This window comes from Oncorhynchus tshawytscha, linkage group LG04 (genome assembly GCF_018296145.1).
Source record: "Oncorhynchus tshawytscha isolate Ot180627B linkage group LG04, Otsh_v2.0, whole genome shotgun sequence".
Lineage (NCBI taxonomy): Eukaryota > Metazoa > Chordata > Actinopteri > Salmoniformes > Salmonidae > Oncorhynchus > Oncorhynchus tshawytscha.
This window is the reverse complement of record NC_056432.1, coordinates 65846281-65861440: the sequence shown is the minus strand read 5'-3', so window position 1 is coordinate 65861440 and position 15160 is coordinate 65846281. Positions and strand designations below refer to the sequence as shown.

General features: G+C 43.6%; 1 protein-coding gene across 1 annotated transcript in view; it reads right to left on the bottom strand.

The window, feature by feature from the left end:
• LOC112249242 (RNA-binding Raly-like protein) overlaps window positions 1-15160 on the bottom strand; it is an 84530-nt gene that overhangs the window by 8173 nt on the left and 61197 nt on the right. Inside the window, exon 3 of the mRNA XM_024419033.2 lies at window positions 1542-1592. Within this exon, the coding sequence (XP_024274801.1) occupies window positions 1542-1592 (51 nt within the window). The remainder of the gene's footprint in view (window positions 1-1541; window positions 1593-15160) is intronic.

The window sequence follows — 15160 nt, the reverse complement described above, 5'->3', positions numbered from 1 at the left end:
GCTAAGGTTTAGGGTTAGGACTAAGGTTAGGTTTTTGGGTTAAGGTTAGGGTTAGGGTAAGAGTACGGGTTAGGGTTAGGTTAGGGGTTAGGGAAAATAGGATTTTGAATGGGACAGAATTGTGTGTCCCCCACAAGGTTAGCTGTACAATACTGTATGTGTGTGTGAGAGAGTGAGAGAGATAAAGGGAGGTGGAGTTGTAATCTCTATGTTTGACAGCCTGTTTCTCTAACCACCCTCCTTACACTCTCTTATTTTATTTCTGCATGTTTGTTTAAACTGAAGATAGAAACATAAACATAGAGGACGTCCTCAACTCTTCTGTGCATAACTACATCTACAGCATCTGACTGCCTCTGAGTGCATTCACACAGAGGACAACAAGGTTGTTCAATGTGTGTGTGTTGTGTGTGAGAGAGAGAGAGAGAGCACTCTTTATTCAAATGTGCTGAGTGCTGTGTTTATGAATGAGCCGTGTCACCTTCAGTGTGCCTGATGGAGGTGGAGAGCTCCCATAGCAATTACCTGAGTGACTGACCTGGGTGACGAACCAGACAGAACCGGACTCAACTGGACTTGGCATAACTGAGTCAGACTGAACAGGACTGAGCTGGGTTAAGCCATGCTGAACTGGACTGATATGGACGGAATCCAACGGGATCAGAGATCATCAGACTGAAAGGCATTGAGCAAGACTGGAGTGGACTGAACGGGATTGAACTGTGACCTGGGTAGGGCCGTACTAAACTTGAATTAATTGTGTTGAACCGGACTGACTGTCAAATTCTGGCTTGGAATCTGAACTGAGGTCATGATCTCTTGGCTGGAGCTGGAGCGAAAACACTCCACAGCTCCATGTCAAAACACAGTACCATCTACAGTACAGTACCGCTGGAAAGTGAACAGGTACTTTATGGCAGTTTTCCAGCCTACAGTTAATTCTCTATATGCTTCAGTTACTGTAATGTAGCCACCCTGACCCACGGCCCAGCCTCTGCTGTGAGCCACAGAAAACTAACCTGAGCTTTAATGGAACTTGTAATATAAGCTGCTGCACTTAGAACAGTTTAAGCTGACTCATAATTATTAGAGACTCAGCTAGCGTTAGAGTGGCTTACAACCTGACTGGTTTCCTTATAGAGGCCACACAGCACATATCAGCTCCCTGTGTGTTGATGTGTGTGTGTGTGTGTGTGTGTGTGTGTGTATGTGTGTATGTGTGTGTGTACGCTTGCACAGGATGTGGGTTCTTGTACAGTATGTGGGTGTGTTTGTTCATTCATATGTGTGTGCCTCAAGCACCTGCCAGGCCGAGTGGAGTGAAGATTTACCAAGGTACGATTAGTGGGCAGTGACAGGCAGCTCTGTTAGCAGAGACACATGACTGACAGCTCAGTGACAGGCAGGGGGAGGAGGGAGAGGGCCAGCAGGAGACAGGGGAGACAAGAAGGGTTAAGTGTGTGTTTTAGACTTTTCCTTTGTCCGACTCTGAAAATTCAGGGTTTGTGTGAGAGGTGCGGTGCAGAGCGGGCTGACAGTACCTGTCATAGAGGTCCTCCTGATAGCACTCATAGTCCAGGTCATAGTCAGATCTGCAAAGAGAGGGGGGAGAGAGAGAGAGAGAGAGAGAGAGGAGAGGGATAGAGAGAGAGGAGGGGGATAGAGAGAGAGGAGGGGATAGAGAGAGAGAGAGAGGGGGATAGAGAGAGAGGAGGGGATAGAGAGAGAGGAGGGGGATAGAGAGAGAGAAGGGGGATAGAGAGAGAGGGGGGAGAGTGAGTTGACAGTGGCCTGACACAAAACTGAGAGATCAAACAACATCTATCTCGGATACAAGCAGCCTTTCAGATCTGTTCCTCATTAGGTGAGCTAAATATGCCATCAGAGATATTTCACTCTGTAAGCAGGCTGCTGGAATAGTGTTTACATAGTTAGAGCAGGGCTCTGGCAAGTGGAAGGAATATGCTATTCATGATTTCTAGCCAGCTGGAAAAAGACATTGGATTTGTTGTGCAACAGCACCCAAGGTGAAAAATCCATAGAAATTGTCCTGCGTTATGCACCAATGACCACAGGCTGCGCACTATGTGCTTCTACATATTCCAGCTCATTTACTGTGAAGTTGGACTGTCAGGTGAGTGTGTATGTGTGTTGGAGTGTATGCACCCATCTGTGTATGTGCCTGTGTGTGTGTTTGTGCATCTCTGTGTGTGTTTGATTAGACTCAACTTGCTCACACCTTTCCCTATAATATATGGGCAGAGTTTGCTGTAGGTTGTAGTTTATAGTTTACCCTATACGGTTTGCTGTGTAGAGCAGACCAGGGCAGAGAGAGGAGTGACACTAAGCCTGATGGTAAGTAGCACATACCCTGGTGTGTAGTTAAATAGAGCTCAGCATTTCTCTGTGCGTTTAATCCCTGCCTGGCCACTGATACCCCAGCCCTGAAGTCTACACACACACGCATGTAAGTACGCACACACAAGCATACACACACATGCGCGCACACGCAAGCATACACACATAGACATTATCAGCAAACACCCTCCACTTTTGCTTTCTGTAAAACTTTCAACCATAGAGAAGCAGTGTATTTATAGGTGCTTGAAAGGTGACTCGTTCCCATACTAATTCCTATTTATTACACATATATTTATACACTGTATAAATAGAGCCATCAGCATGGCCTCTACTGAATCTAATACATGATCACCTCAAAGTGAGTAGCATACAGTACATGGGTTCATCAGAGGCTCTCAAACAGATGGATCAAACCAGACACACACGACATACAGATGACACACACACACACACATGAATGACAGACACATAACACACTCTCATCACACACACACACACACACATGAATGACAGACAGACACATAACACACTCTCATCATGTCCACACACACACACACACACACACACACACACACACACACACACACACACACACACAAACACCCCTAAAGCCCCTCTGTCCTATCTATCTCAGCAGAGTGCTGTAATCATGCTGTTGACTGGAGGAAAGTGATGTATCAGTAAACATGTCAGGAAGTACAGCAGGAGACTAAACAGCTAAAAACATACAGTACACACATGCATGAGCGCAGACACACAGACAGATGTGCTGCACACACACACAGACACACACTTTCTCTCGCTCACTCTGTATGTAAATGTGATTCAGAATGTAGCAACCCTGTCTCTGAAGTGTTGAGATAACTAGCAGTGTTGGTATAAAAGTGTGTGTTTGTGTACCTGAGGTGTGTGTGAATTCCTAATGAATTCTCCTCCAGCTACCCGCGCCAAACTGTTTCTGGTTTTCTCCCCTCGTCTGAACACACACACAGAAGACAGTTGGTTTTTCTGAGCTCCAGATTCTGACAGCTTCAAATAATCTGTAATAAGTGTAAACATTTACACCTCCCTCATCATGCTCTTCTCCAACTTTGTTTTATGATTTAGCTTGAGGTCTGATCAATTTGCAGAAAGCCTTCTGTTATTCTAAATAACGGTAGGCCTTTCATGTGAAATGGTAGACATCTATGTTTCCAGCTATCCCTATTTAACACGATGGAAACTTAGTCCTCTGTAGGGGAGCACACTCTGGTTGAAGGTTTCTTTCCATGTCCATATGTGTATGTGGGTCTGCACAGTGCAGTGTTGGCTGTGTGGATTAGGGGTTACAGTATGTGCGTTGTACTACTGAACCAAAACAAAACCACTCTACTTAGCCAGTTTGAAGACCCTGACAAAACTGTTCTCTTTAGCCACCATTGAAACTGAACTTAAGCAGAACCTCTCCACTCAGTCTGCTAATAGGACCCAACTGAACACAACCTCTCAACCTCTACCCACAGATCCCCTGCACTCAGCAGAACACCATGAGCTAACAGATCTGGCGGCCAACAGAAGTTCTGTGATCAGGCAGGGAGGAGAGACAAAGTGAGCAATCGGGAGAGAGAGAACAGCGCCACGGTCCCCGGCACAGATGAGGGGCTCTGTGTCCTAATGGGGAACTCGAGCGAAAGACAGAGAAAATAACAACTATTTGCCAAACTCTCACAGCAGGAAAACTAAGACAGACTGACTCACTCTAACTCTCTTTCTCCCTCTTTTCCGCTATCATTTTCTCTCCCTGCAGCAATGTTCTAGTTGGTAATCTGTGTCATTTAGCACTGGGAGGAGAGAGAGAGAGTCAGGACAGAAAACAATTTCCAATTCCTCTTCCATTATCCAAGCCATCTTCTGTTATTAGAGTGGCTAAACTCTTCAACCAAGTCTGAGACAAGCAGACAGACATGCCAGGTATTAGTGCCTTTCTGCAGTTTGAAAACATAGGAGACCATACAGTGCATTACAGTATCATCATCCTTTTAGCCGAGCACTTCGGAGAGGCATTGTGATTGTAACACTACCTGCCTGGTGAAAAGACTGATTCCCGGCTCCAGAATGGTCACTATGACCAAGATGACTGCTGGGAGACCATAAATCAGTGCTATTCCCCTAGTGGGGTCGTGGGGGACTTCAATGGGGTAGGCATTTTTTAAATATATTTTTAATGCAATGAATTGAAGGTTATTTGTTGATGTAAAATTCGAAATGTACCAATTTTAAGGTCTTAAGGTTTAAGGTTAGATTTGGCGTGGGATCACTAGAATTTTTTGGGGAAAGAAGAAGAAGAAATGAAGAAGAAATTCTGGCGGAAAAATGGGGTCCCCGCTGAAAAAGTTTGAATACCACTAGACATAAACGGTATCTATTAGAACCACAGCACATCTCTCGACCATAATGTTGAGCGATTAGTGCTTTTTTTGAGTTTCGGTTCGATTCTAAAAATAAAAAAATCTCATTTTTTGATACCACTAGACATAAACGGTATCTATTAGAACCACAGCACATCTCTCGACCATAATGTTGAGCGATTAGTGCTTTTTTTGAGTTTCGGTTCGATTCTAAAAATAAAAAAATCTCATTTTTTGATTTCGGTTTCAAATGATACTTTTTAAAATTAATTACACTGCGTTATGTGGGTTGAATGCTGTAACAACAGATAATAAAAGTCCCATGATGGTAGTACATGACAATTACTACTTATCATTTATTCACTTTACTTTAATAAAATATTTTAGTTGTGTATATTACATTTGTTTTATTTGATGACTTTATTATTTCATTCCAAGTCATCCTCTCATCTCTATAGAGCTGTTGCCTATGCTGTCTGACAAAATCCCTATTTTTTTCCCAAAGTAAATAAGGCATACTTTTACGACTGCTGAATACCAACTATCAATCCCTTATATCATGTATTTTCAGAAAGAGATACCTAGTAAAATGTTGGTTTATTACTCAGCACTACTCATACAGCAACACAACCACCTGGAGTAAACCAATCACACTCTGGATTGTCTCTTTAATGACATAATGGTCTCTGGAATGGAAGCTTTGTTGCATAGACAAAGCAAGGTGCCCCTGCACACATGAAGCTTCCATTCCCCCTATCGCAAGGTATTTATAGCTCTATAGAGCTGCTGCCTATGCTGTCTGACAAAATCACTATTTTAGTAGTTCTTCAAAGTTAATAAGGCATAATTTTATGACTGCTGAATACTAAATATCAATCACTTAGATCATGTATTTTCAGATAGAGATACCTCGTGAAGCAACTGCTCTCTATCTCTCTCGACCATGCATTCTTCTGTCTCTTCTCTCCGTGTCTGTGCGCTCACGCATAGATCGGACAAGTAGGCGAGCAAGGGATTGTGGTCATTGTAGTTAATTACCAAGTTTTCAGCACCAAACTAGTAGAATATTGGCCTGTTGGAAACTACAACTCCCTACTACATTGCACAGTTCGATCTGATTTATTTCTAGAGAAAATGAGCTTTGAGCTCACAGAAAAACAAAAAACAAAATGGAATTCTAATAACTGAACCAACATTGGTCAATAAGTTGTTTATAAAACAAAAAATAACTGACATTTCTGTTAATGGCTCAGCAACAGAACCACCTTAAGTAAACCAATCACACACTGGTTCTCTTTAATTACATAATGGTCTCTGAGTTTGTGAGTGGAAACATCTATTTGAGATTTGAGAGAGAGAGAGGGGTAGCTTAGTGAAGGGTAGTGTGTGTGTGTCTGTGTGTGTGTGTGTGTGTGTGTGTGTGTGCAGGGACAGCCAAATGGACAGCGGGGTCGCTAAAGTCTAATTAATTAATTTTCATAATTTCTCGAGTGCCCCGGCAATCCATTAGACATGCCTGGCTACAAATCATCTCACCTTGCTGGTCGCATAGCGTGTGTGTGTGCGAGCGCAGATGTGGAAGGTGGAGGTGCTGTCTGTGGTAAGCATTGATACTTCCCCCTGTCAACACACAGCATATACTAACACATCCCTACATACACTATATGTTGATATAAACAGGATGCCATGATCATCAATCCCTTTGATCAGGAAACTGGCCTCATGAGTATGTGCTCATTGCTCTTAGGGGATTAGCCTAGGGAGGAACATGCGCCCTCATCTACTCTCTCCACACTAACAGCCAAGTCATCCCATGGCATAAGGACACAACCTTACTTACTCTCACTCCAACTCCCCCAGAAACAAACACTCTCATAAATATCCTCCCCTACTCCCCCCTCTCATTCTGTCCCAGTAGTTTGTCGTCATCAGTGTAATGGTGTGTGTCAAGTGTTCATATAGATCTGTGTTTGACGAGCCCCGTAGAAGAGTGAGCACAGTCCCACGTCATCCACAGGATGGATTGCAGCTCACAAAACAAATGCACACACGAACGCACACATGCTTTCTCACGTTCTTCCCCCTTTCCCTCTCTCCCCTTCCTTTTCCTTGTCACGTTCTGACCTCAGTTGTTTTGTTATTGTCATTGTTTTAGTATGGTCAGGGCGTGAGTTGGGTGGGTTGTCTATGTTAGTTTTTCTATGATTTGGTATTTCTGTGTTTGGCCTGGTATGGTTCTCAATCAGAGGCAGCTGTCAATCGTTGTCCCTGATTGAGAACCATATTTAGGTAGCCTGGTTTCACTTTTGAGTTGTGGGTGATTGTTTTCTGTTTTGTGTCTGCACCAGACAGGACTGTTTCGTTTCGGTCATTCTTCTTTGTTATTTTGCTTAGCGTTCTTGTGATAATAAATTATCAGTATGGACACTTACCACACTGCGCATTGGTCCTCCTCTTCTTCCACCAACAACGGCCGTTACATACCTCTTATTCTCTCTCTCTCTGGTTTTCACTGTGATGGTTAATTGCTCATCTGGCTGGGGAGTGGGGCAATGGGCCAGACAGAGCACATATTTATCTATTCCAGAGAGCCGCCAAGCCCAATCTGCCCCCTCTGCCCAATCACACGACAGGGGGAAGGGTCAGAGGGCATTTTGCCCAATCACACGGCAGGGGGGATGGGTCAGAAGCCACAGAAGTGATTTCAGCGTAATAATTGTTCTGCTGTTCCGGGTCGTTCCATGAAAGGAGACCCTTTTGCGTCACTTTGATATTTTAAGTACCAATTGTGCCCCAATATTGAATTGTAAAATACTGTTATATTAAATAAAGTCCCTTTTAATATAGACCACATGGATAATTCAATAAATATGATTTTTTTTATATGAATAAAGAATTGCTAAAATGACAAAATTCAGCATTTGACATTTCACTTTGTGCACCCTCTGTGACATCTAGGAAGATTTAAGACTCTTAGGGGAAATCTGTAGTTGCTTCATCCATTTTGGGACTTCTGGATTAATAAAATGTTCCCATATTGATGAATATAATTTATAAATGCCTCATGAGCTTAGTTCAAATGTCATACACCATCAGAACCCAAAATAAGCATTTTCACTCCAATGGTTGTAAACAAAGTAAGGTAAACACACACTATGAAGCCTCAAAACATAGTTAAAACTAAACTCAGCAAAAAAAGAAATGTCCTTTCACTGTCAACTGTGTTTATTTTCAGCAAACTTAACATGTGTAAAAATGTGTATGAACATAACAAGATTCAACAACTGAGACATAAACTGAACTAGTTCCACAGACGTGACTAACAGAAATGGAATAATGTGTCCAAGAACAAAAGGGGGGTCAAAATCAAAAGTAACAGTCAGTATCTGGTGTGGCCACCAGCTGCATTAAGTACTGCAGTGCATCTCCTCATCATGGACTGCACCAAATTTGACAGTTCTTGCTGTGAGATGTTACCCCACTCTTCCACCAAGGCACCTGCAAGTTCCCGGACATTTCTGGGGTGAATGGCCCTAGCCCTCACCCTCCGATCCAACAGATCCCAGACGTGCTCAATGGGATTGAGATCCGGGCTCTTCGCTGGCCATGGCAGAACACTGACATTCCTGTCTTGCAGGAAATCACGCACAGAACGAGCAGTATGACTGGTGACATTGTCATGCTGGAGGGTCATGTCAGGATGAGCCTGCAGGAAGGGTACCACATGAGGGAGGAGGGTGACTTCCCTGTATCGCACAGCGTTGAGATTACCTGCAATGACAACAAGCTCAGTCCGATGATGCTGTGACACACCACCCCAGACCATGATGGACCCTCCACCTCCAAATCGATCCTGCTCTAGAGTACAGGCCTCGGTGTAACGCTCATTCCTTCGACGATAAACACAAATCCGACTAACACCCCTGGTGAGACAAAACCGCGACTTGTCAGTGAAGAGCACTTTTTGCCAGTCCAGTCTGGTCCAGCGACGGTGGGTTTGTGCCCATAGGCGACGTTGATGCCGGTGATGTCTGGTGAGGACCTTCCTTACAACAGGCCTACAAGCCCTCAGTCCAGCTTCTCTCAGCCTATTGCGGACAGTCTGAGCCCTGATGGAGGGATTGTGCGTTCCTGGTATAACTCAGTCAGTTGTTGTTGCCATCCTGTACCTGTCCCGCAGGTGTGATGTTCGGATGATCCTGTGCAGGTGTTGTTACACGTGGTCTGCCACTGCGAGGACAATCAGCTAGCTGTCCGTCCTGTCTCCCTGTAGCTCTGTCTTGGGCGTCTCACAGTACGGACATTGCAATTTATTGCCCTGGCCACATCTGCAGTCCTCATGCCTCCTTTCAGCATGCCTATGTCACGTTCACACAGATGAGCAGGGATCCTGGGCATCTTTCTTTTGGTGTTTTTCAGAGTCAGTAGAAAGGCCTCTTTAGTGTCCTATGGTTACATAACTGTGACCTTAATTGCCTACCGTCTGTATGCTGTTAGTGTCTTAGCGACCATTCCACAGGAGCATGTTCATTCATTGTTTATGGTTCATTGAACAAGCATGGGAAACAGTGTTTCAATGAAGATCTGTGAAGTTTTACAATGAATATCTGTGAAGTTATTTGGATTTTTACGAATTATCTTTGAAAGACAGGGATCTGAAAAAGGGCAGTTTCTTTTTTTGCTGAGTTTATCATTTTGATATCATGGTCAGTCCTTACTTCCATAGCTCTGTCTATGAATTTGAGAGGGGTTCAATTTCTCCAGCCCTATTCCTCTGACCGAAACAGGGGTGGGGAAGAACCCGTATGTCACGGTCGTCCTCCTCTTCATCTGAAGAGGAGAGGCGAGAAGGATCGGAGGACCAAAATGCAGCGTGGTATGTGTTCATGATGAATATTTAATAAAAGAAAGTACTGAACACTGAATACAAAAACAATAAACCAATAACGACTGTGAAGCTATAAATGAGACCTGTGCTGACACAAGCAACTAACATAGACAATCACCCACAAACAAACAGTGCAACCCAGGCTATCTAAGTATGATTCTCAATCAGAGACAACTAATGACACCTGCCTCTGATTGAGAACCATACTAGGCCGAAACATACAAATCCCCAAATCATAGAAAAACAAACATAGACTGCCCACCCCAACTCACGCCCTGACCATACTAAATAAATACAAAACAAAGGAAATAAAGGTCAGAACGTGACACCGTAGTTATTTTGTTGCTTTGACAAAGTTATTTCTGAAGAGTATTATTCATTTCATGTGATTAGTGATTCATATTAAGGTTTAAAAAAATGACGGCAACCCTGTTGCTGTCACACCTGCTTCCGCTCCCCCTCCCTGGCACTCAAAGGCACCAGGCTCCCCAGCGTTACTCACTCCTGCCACCATCATTAGGCTCACCTTCACGAGCATCAGCAATTATTGGACTTACCTGGACTCAATCACCTGTGTCACTACCTCCCCTATATCTGTCTGTTCACAAGCTCTGTTCCCTGCTTCAGGATTAATGTTAGTATGTAGTTATGTTACCCGGGGCTGACGCTGTTCCTGTCCTGTTTAATGTCTGTGCTGTGTTAAATGTTGACTCCCTGTACCTGCTTCTCACCTCTAGCGTTGGTCCTTACCGTTGCATGAAATTATTTGTTTTAATATGGTGAAACTATTCCTTAGAAAAACAATCTAAAGAAACATTGAACATCTAATAGCCAAATCCTTGTGTAAAAGCAGGTGAGCTGGTTCTACTCTTTTTGGCCAATGTCTGGTGTTTTGTGGTGGGAAACCGAGTGGGTCGAGCACAACACGTCAACCCTGTTACCTATAGACAGGCTAGAAATGTTTTAACAATTTATATTTTGAACCATGCATTCAATTGCCCATCCCTGTTGCACACAAGCTTCCATTTATGACTGATTTAAGATTAAATCATTAACCCTGTTAAGATCAACCCGGTTACTTTATTTGGCACTTAATAAGCACTTACTATAGTATTTTTTTAAATTGAACTTGAGATGGGAAAACCTGTTTTTTATTAAGTTGAACATGTGCTACCAAGTGACACTACCAAGTTACACTACCAAGTGACACTACCCAAAAGGGACTAATTTTGTGGAACAACCCTTCCACTGTTTGCTCTCTTCCTACTGCCTTCCACCTCCCTCTCTCCTTCAACATCCTCCCCCCTCCCCCTCCTTCAACCTCTCCCCCTCCCCCTCCTTCAACCTCCTCCCTCCCTCCCTCCCCCCACCTTCCACCTCCTCCTCCCTCCCTCCCTCCCTCTCTCCTTCCAATTCCTCCCCCCTCTCTCATTCCATCTCCCCTCCCTCCCTGGTGTATTAGTTGTGAAGTGCTGTCTTCGTCCCTCTCCTCCCTCAGGCCCTTGTAGGCAGGTAGCAGGTGATTTATGTTCAGATAAAGTTCCCACTCCGACCTGAGCCATGCTGTGCTGGTGTAAATCATATCAGTCTAATGCAAGGGGAATGGAACTAGCCTCTTAAACACAGGGGAGGAGCATCAGCCCTAAGTTATGACTGCCAACGGTCAGAGAGTCGTACAAGCATGCTCACACTCAACTCTTACAAGAGAACGTCCAGAGAGCCCAGTCCAAGTCTCTAGTCTGACACAGAAAGGAGAGTGTGGTAGAGGAATGGAACACTCTGAAGCCTTAACTCAGGTGTGTTTTACTGAGCTTGTAGCGCCTCACTGCTCTCTGCCAGCTTCACACTTCTCTTTGATGTACTGAGCCTTTCCTGCTGGCCGTGCAGGACATCTCCGCTTATTGCTACTAACGTGGACGTAGTGGAGGTAAGAGACATCAATCTCACTGCCGTGACTTGTCGAGTGCTGTACGGGCAGGCTAGGTTATAGAGTTGGGGGAAATGCTCTCTCTCTCCACTGGGGCTGTGTTTAGAGGGCTATTAGAGAAAAGTGCTGACCGCTCCTGCATTGGTAAACATGGGATTTAGCAGGGCTCCTCTGCTCTCAAGCTGGGGCACAACTATCTGTGCTGTACACTCTGTGCACAGCAGGGGGGAAGAGTATCATGCAGTGTTAAACACGTACATGTATACATACAGTGAAGCACAGTACACTGACATTTTTGCACTGTATATAGTTTAGTACTGAACACAATCCAAGTGGGTGCATTCTATAGGCTCCTACACAGAACATTTGAGATCAGAATTTTAAACACCCACAGTGTTCCATTTAACACTTTCTTAGTGTGTATTTGTGACCCACCAAAAGAGTATTACATTAACACCTTTCAAAGTGTTGATAAACTAGCACCCCTAGGGTGTAGGGTCCCTAACACCATGGGTCTTGCAAATTCCAACTTAAATTAACACTTTATAAGAGTTGATGCTAACACCTGTGGTTACACCTTATTCCCAGGCTGCCTTTTGAATGAATTGTCTAGGTACCAGTACCAACCATAACAGTTTTTGCTAGTGACAAGAGACATTATTTTTTGCATTTGATGGCTTTCAGTCCTGTAGCCTTCACCAGGTGAGTGCCTAAGTTAATATTTTATCGTAAAAATGTAATTATTCATTACAATAAATTACCTTTTTTTGACAATATCATACTTTGACAGCCTAGTTTTACCCTAACACAGTGGTCTGAAACTCCTGGTTTGCAGGCCACATCGGCAAGTCATATTATGCTCTCTTGCAAGGTGTAATATACAGCGCCTTCAGAAAGTGCTTCTACAAAGTATTGACTCAGGGGTGTGAATACTTATGTAAATTAGATATTTCTGTATTTGATTTTGTAAAAACTTGCTCTCTCTTTGTCATTATGGGGTATTGTGTGTAGATGGATAATAAAAAAAGACTGCAACACAACAAAATGTGGAATAAGTCAAGGGGTATGAACACTTTCTGAAGGCACTGTAATTCCTATTGATATCCAGCCAGTTCAGATATCCAACAATTGGAACTTTTAATCACCCACAATCTCCCATTAGAATGACTGCCAAGGTAGGGAAGATTTTGAAATTAGACTACCTAAACCATCTAAACTGGACAAACCATCTCAATAACGGGTGAAATAAGTCCAACCACTTACAGATTGGAAAAGTTTAGAAAAATGTATATTATTTATGTTTGTGTAGTAATATATCAACGAATCAATCAATGTGCATGCAGAAACATTGATATTAAAACAAAATATTCCAAAAATCTATCTGCAACAAAGCATGCTGGGAATTAAGATAATGATGCCCTTCCAATGTCTTTTTCACTCTGAGAGAGTTAACGGAAATTAAGTAAACACATTCAAGTAACAACAACACCACGTGGTGTTGATTCCACTTGATTCAAATAACACTTAATTTATTCACTGCAGGTGGTGTCAATTTCAATCCCACTTGTGTTAACCCCACTAGAATCAACAACCTCATATATATATAACACTCACAACACTTTTACCACTTTTTTAACACCAAGATTTTCTAACACCCTCACATTTTCTGTGTATGATAAAGGTCAAATTCACCACAGTGAGAGCTATAGGGAGTTGGGCTCAGAGATAAGAGCTCTCCACTCTGCTTGTTTCTCCCTACCACCCTCTCTTCAACCCCCCACCCCCCTCCATGAATCTCCCCTCTCTTATCCTTTCTCTATGATCTCCTCTCCCTCCTCCCCTTTCCTATTCTCTCCCAACTTTTCCCTTCCCTATCCCCCTTTCATTCAGTCTCCCCTCTCCTCTCTGCTCCTGTCCTCTCCCTCAGTATGGTCCCTGCAGTGTGTCTATCTGTGGGACTGGCCTATTGGACTCTAGTTGGATTAGCAGAACATTGAATAGAGTCAAACTATTTCACACTGACTCATCTGATAATCTGTTGATCCTAGCCAGAGACTCCAGGCAGACAGACAGATACACAAAGAGACAGACAGCTGCAGAGATACAGCAAACCTGGAGGCATTTCCGCATCATCAGCCACAGCCAGAGGAATACGTTATTGTTTTGTTGCTGTGGCCTTTCCAACTTTCCACCATGTGCCCAATAATGTTCCCTCGTAAACCCCTGATCCCCCACTGTGAGCCCTGGGTAAGAGACCGGCCCAGGCTGGTAGTGCTCTGTGTGGTGCTGGCTGTGCACCCTGCCCAGCACTATTATTACCAGTACCATGCTGCAACTAAACTAAGCATGCAGCTGCAGAGCTATACAAGGCAAGGTGTAGGCTCTCTGTGTAGGCTCTCTGTGTCTAGGCTCTCTGTGTAAATCTCTAATTTTTTGTCATGCTCTCCATTTTTCTCCCTCTTTACAACTCAATGTTTTTCTCTAAACTCCACCACTTTCTCCCCCACCCCACCCCCACCCCACTCTCCCCCACCCCACCTCATATGCCCCTTTCTCTCGGCTTTCCTCCAATCTCTGTTTCCATCGTTCTATCTCTATATCTCTCTTATTTTGCCATTTCAGAGATAAAGCATAGAGGAATCCATGCGCAGCTTACAATTTCTCCTGCCTTCTATCAGATGGTATATCTGCCCCTGGCTCTCTCTCTCTATCAGTCATATCCTCAGCCTCTATCCATCTCCATCATCTCGTCCAACACCATACATCAAACCACAAGGGACATGGACTGATAATGGAAAGAGAGAAAAACCTCCCAGAGAGGCTTTGTATCTCATATTGTCATCATAGGAACATGCACTGAGTCTCTCTCACTGAGTCTCTCTCACGGAGTCTTTCTCTAACATAGACAGACAGTTCCTCTTTGGAACATCAGTGTGCACTGTGCATGCTAAGGGATAAAGAATTCCCCCTTAAATATTACACTAACCTCAACACTTCTGTCTGACTGTGCCTGAGTTGCAGAGTGACATATGGTGACTTCAGTTTTTAGATGTGCATGAGCAACTAAGGCCGTGTCCAAATTCTGTCTTACCTACTACTTACTAAAACTGTACTAATCGTACTAAATAGTATTTAGAATGTACTGTTAAGTAAAAATGTATGTAGTAAGCAACAACAACATACTAGCTTCATCTATACTGAGAATGTGTCATCTAATGTACAGTTACATTGTTTTATCGCCATATGTTCATTTTGGTACAGCCAGTCCCCTTACCTGATTATCAGCTGTTGTCAACACACGTGGGTCGGCTGGGACTGCAAGTTTATGTTCCTTTTTTTGCGTGGATTCCGCGAATGCTAGCTGGCTGTACTACAGATACCTGTCATCGTCGTGGGAATGACTCATTGCTATTTTTTCGTAAAACAACTGGTTGCAGTAAAGAGCCAATCTGGATACTAAGGAGATCCGGAGGGAAATCGCAGATTACCAACAGCTTTACGCTATGGAGGAACAACATACTCCATCATGGAAAGATCCGACCACCTCACAAAAGAACTTTAACCTGACAAAAAAAAGAAAAACAGATTCATGTACAG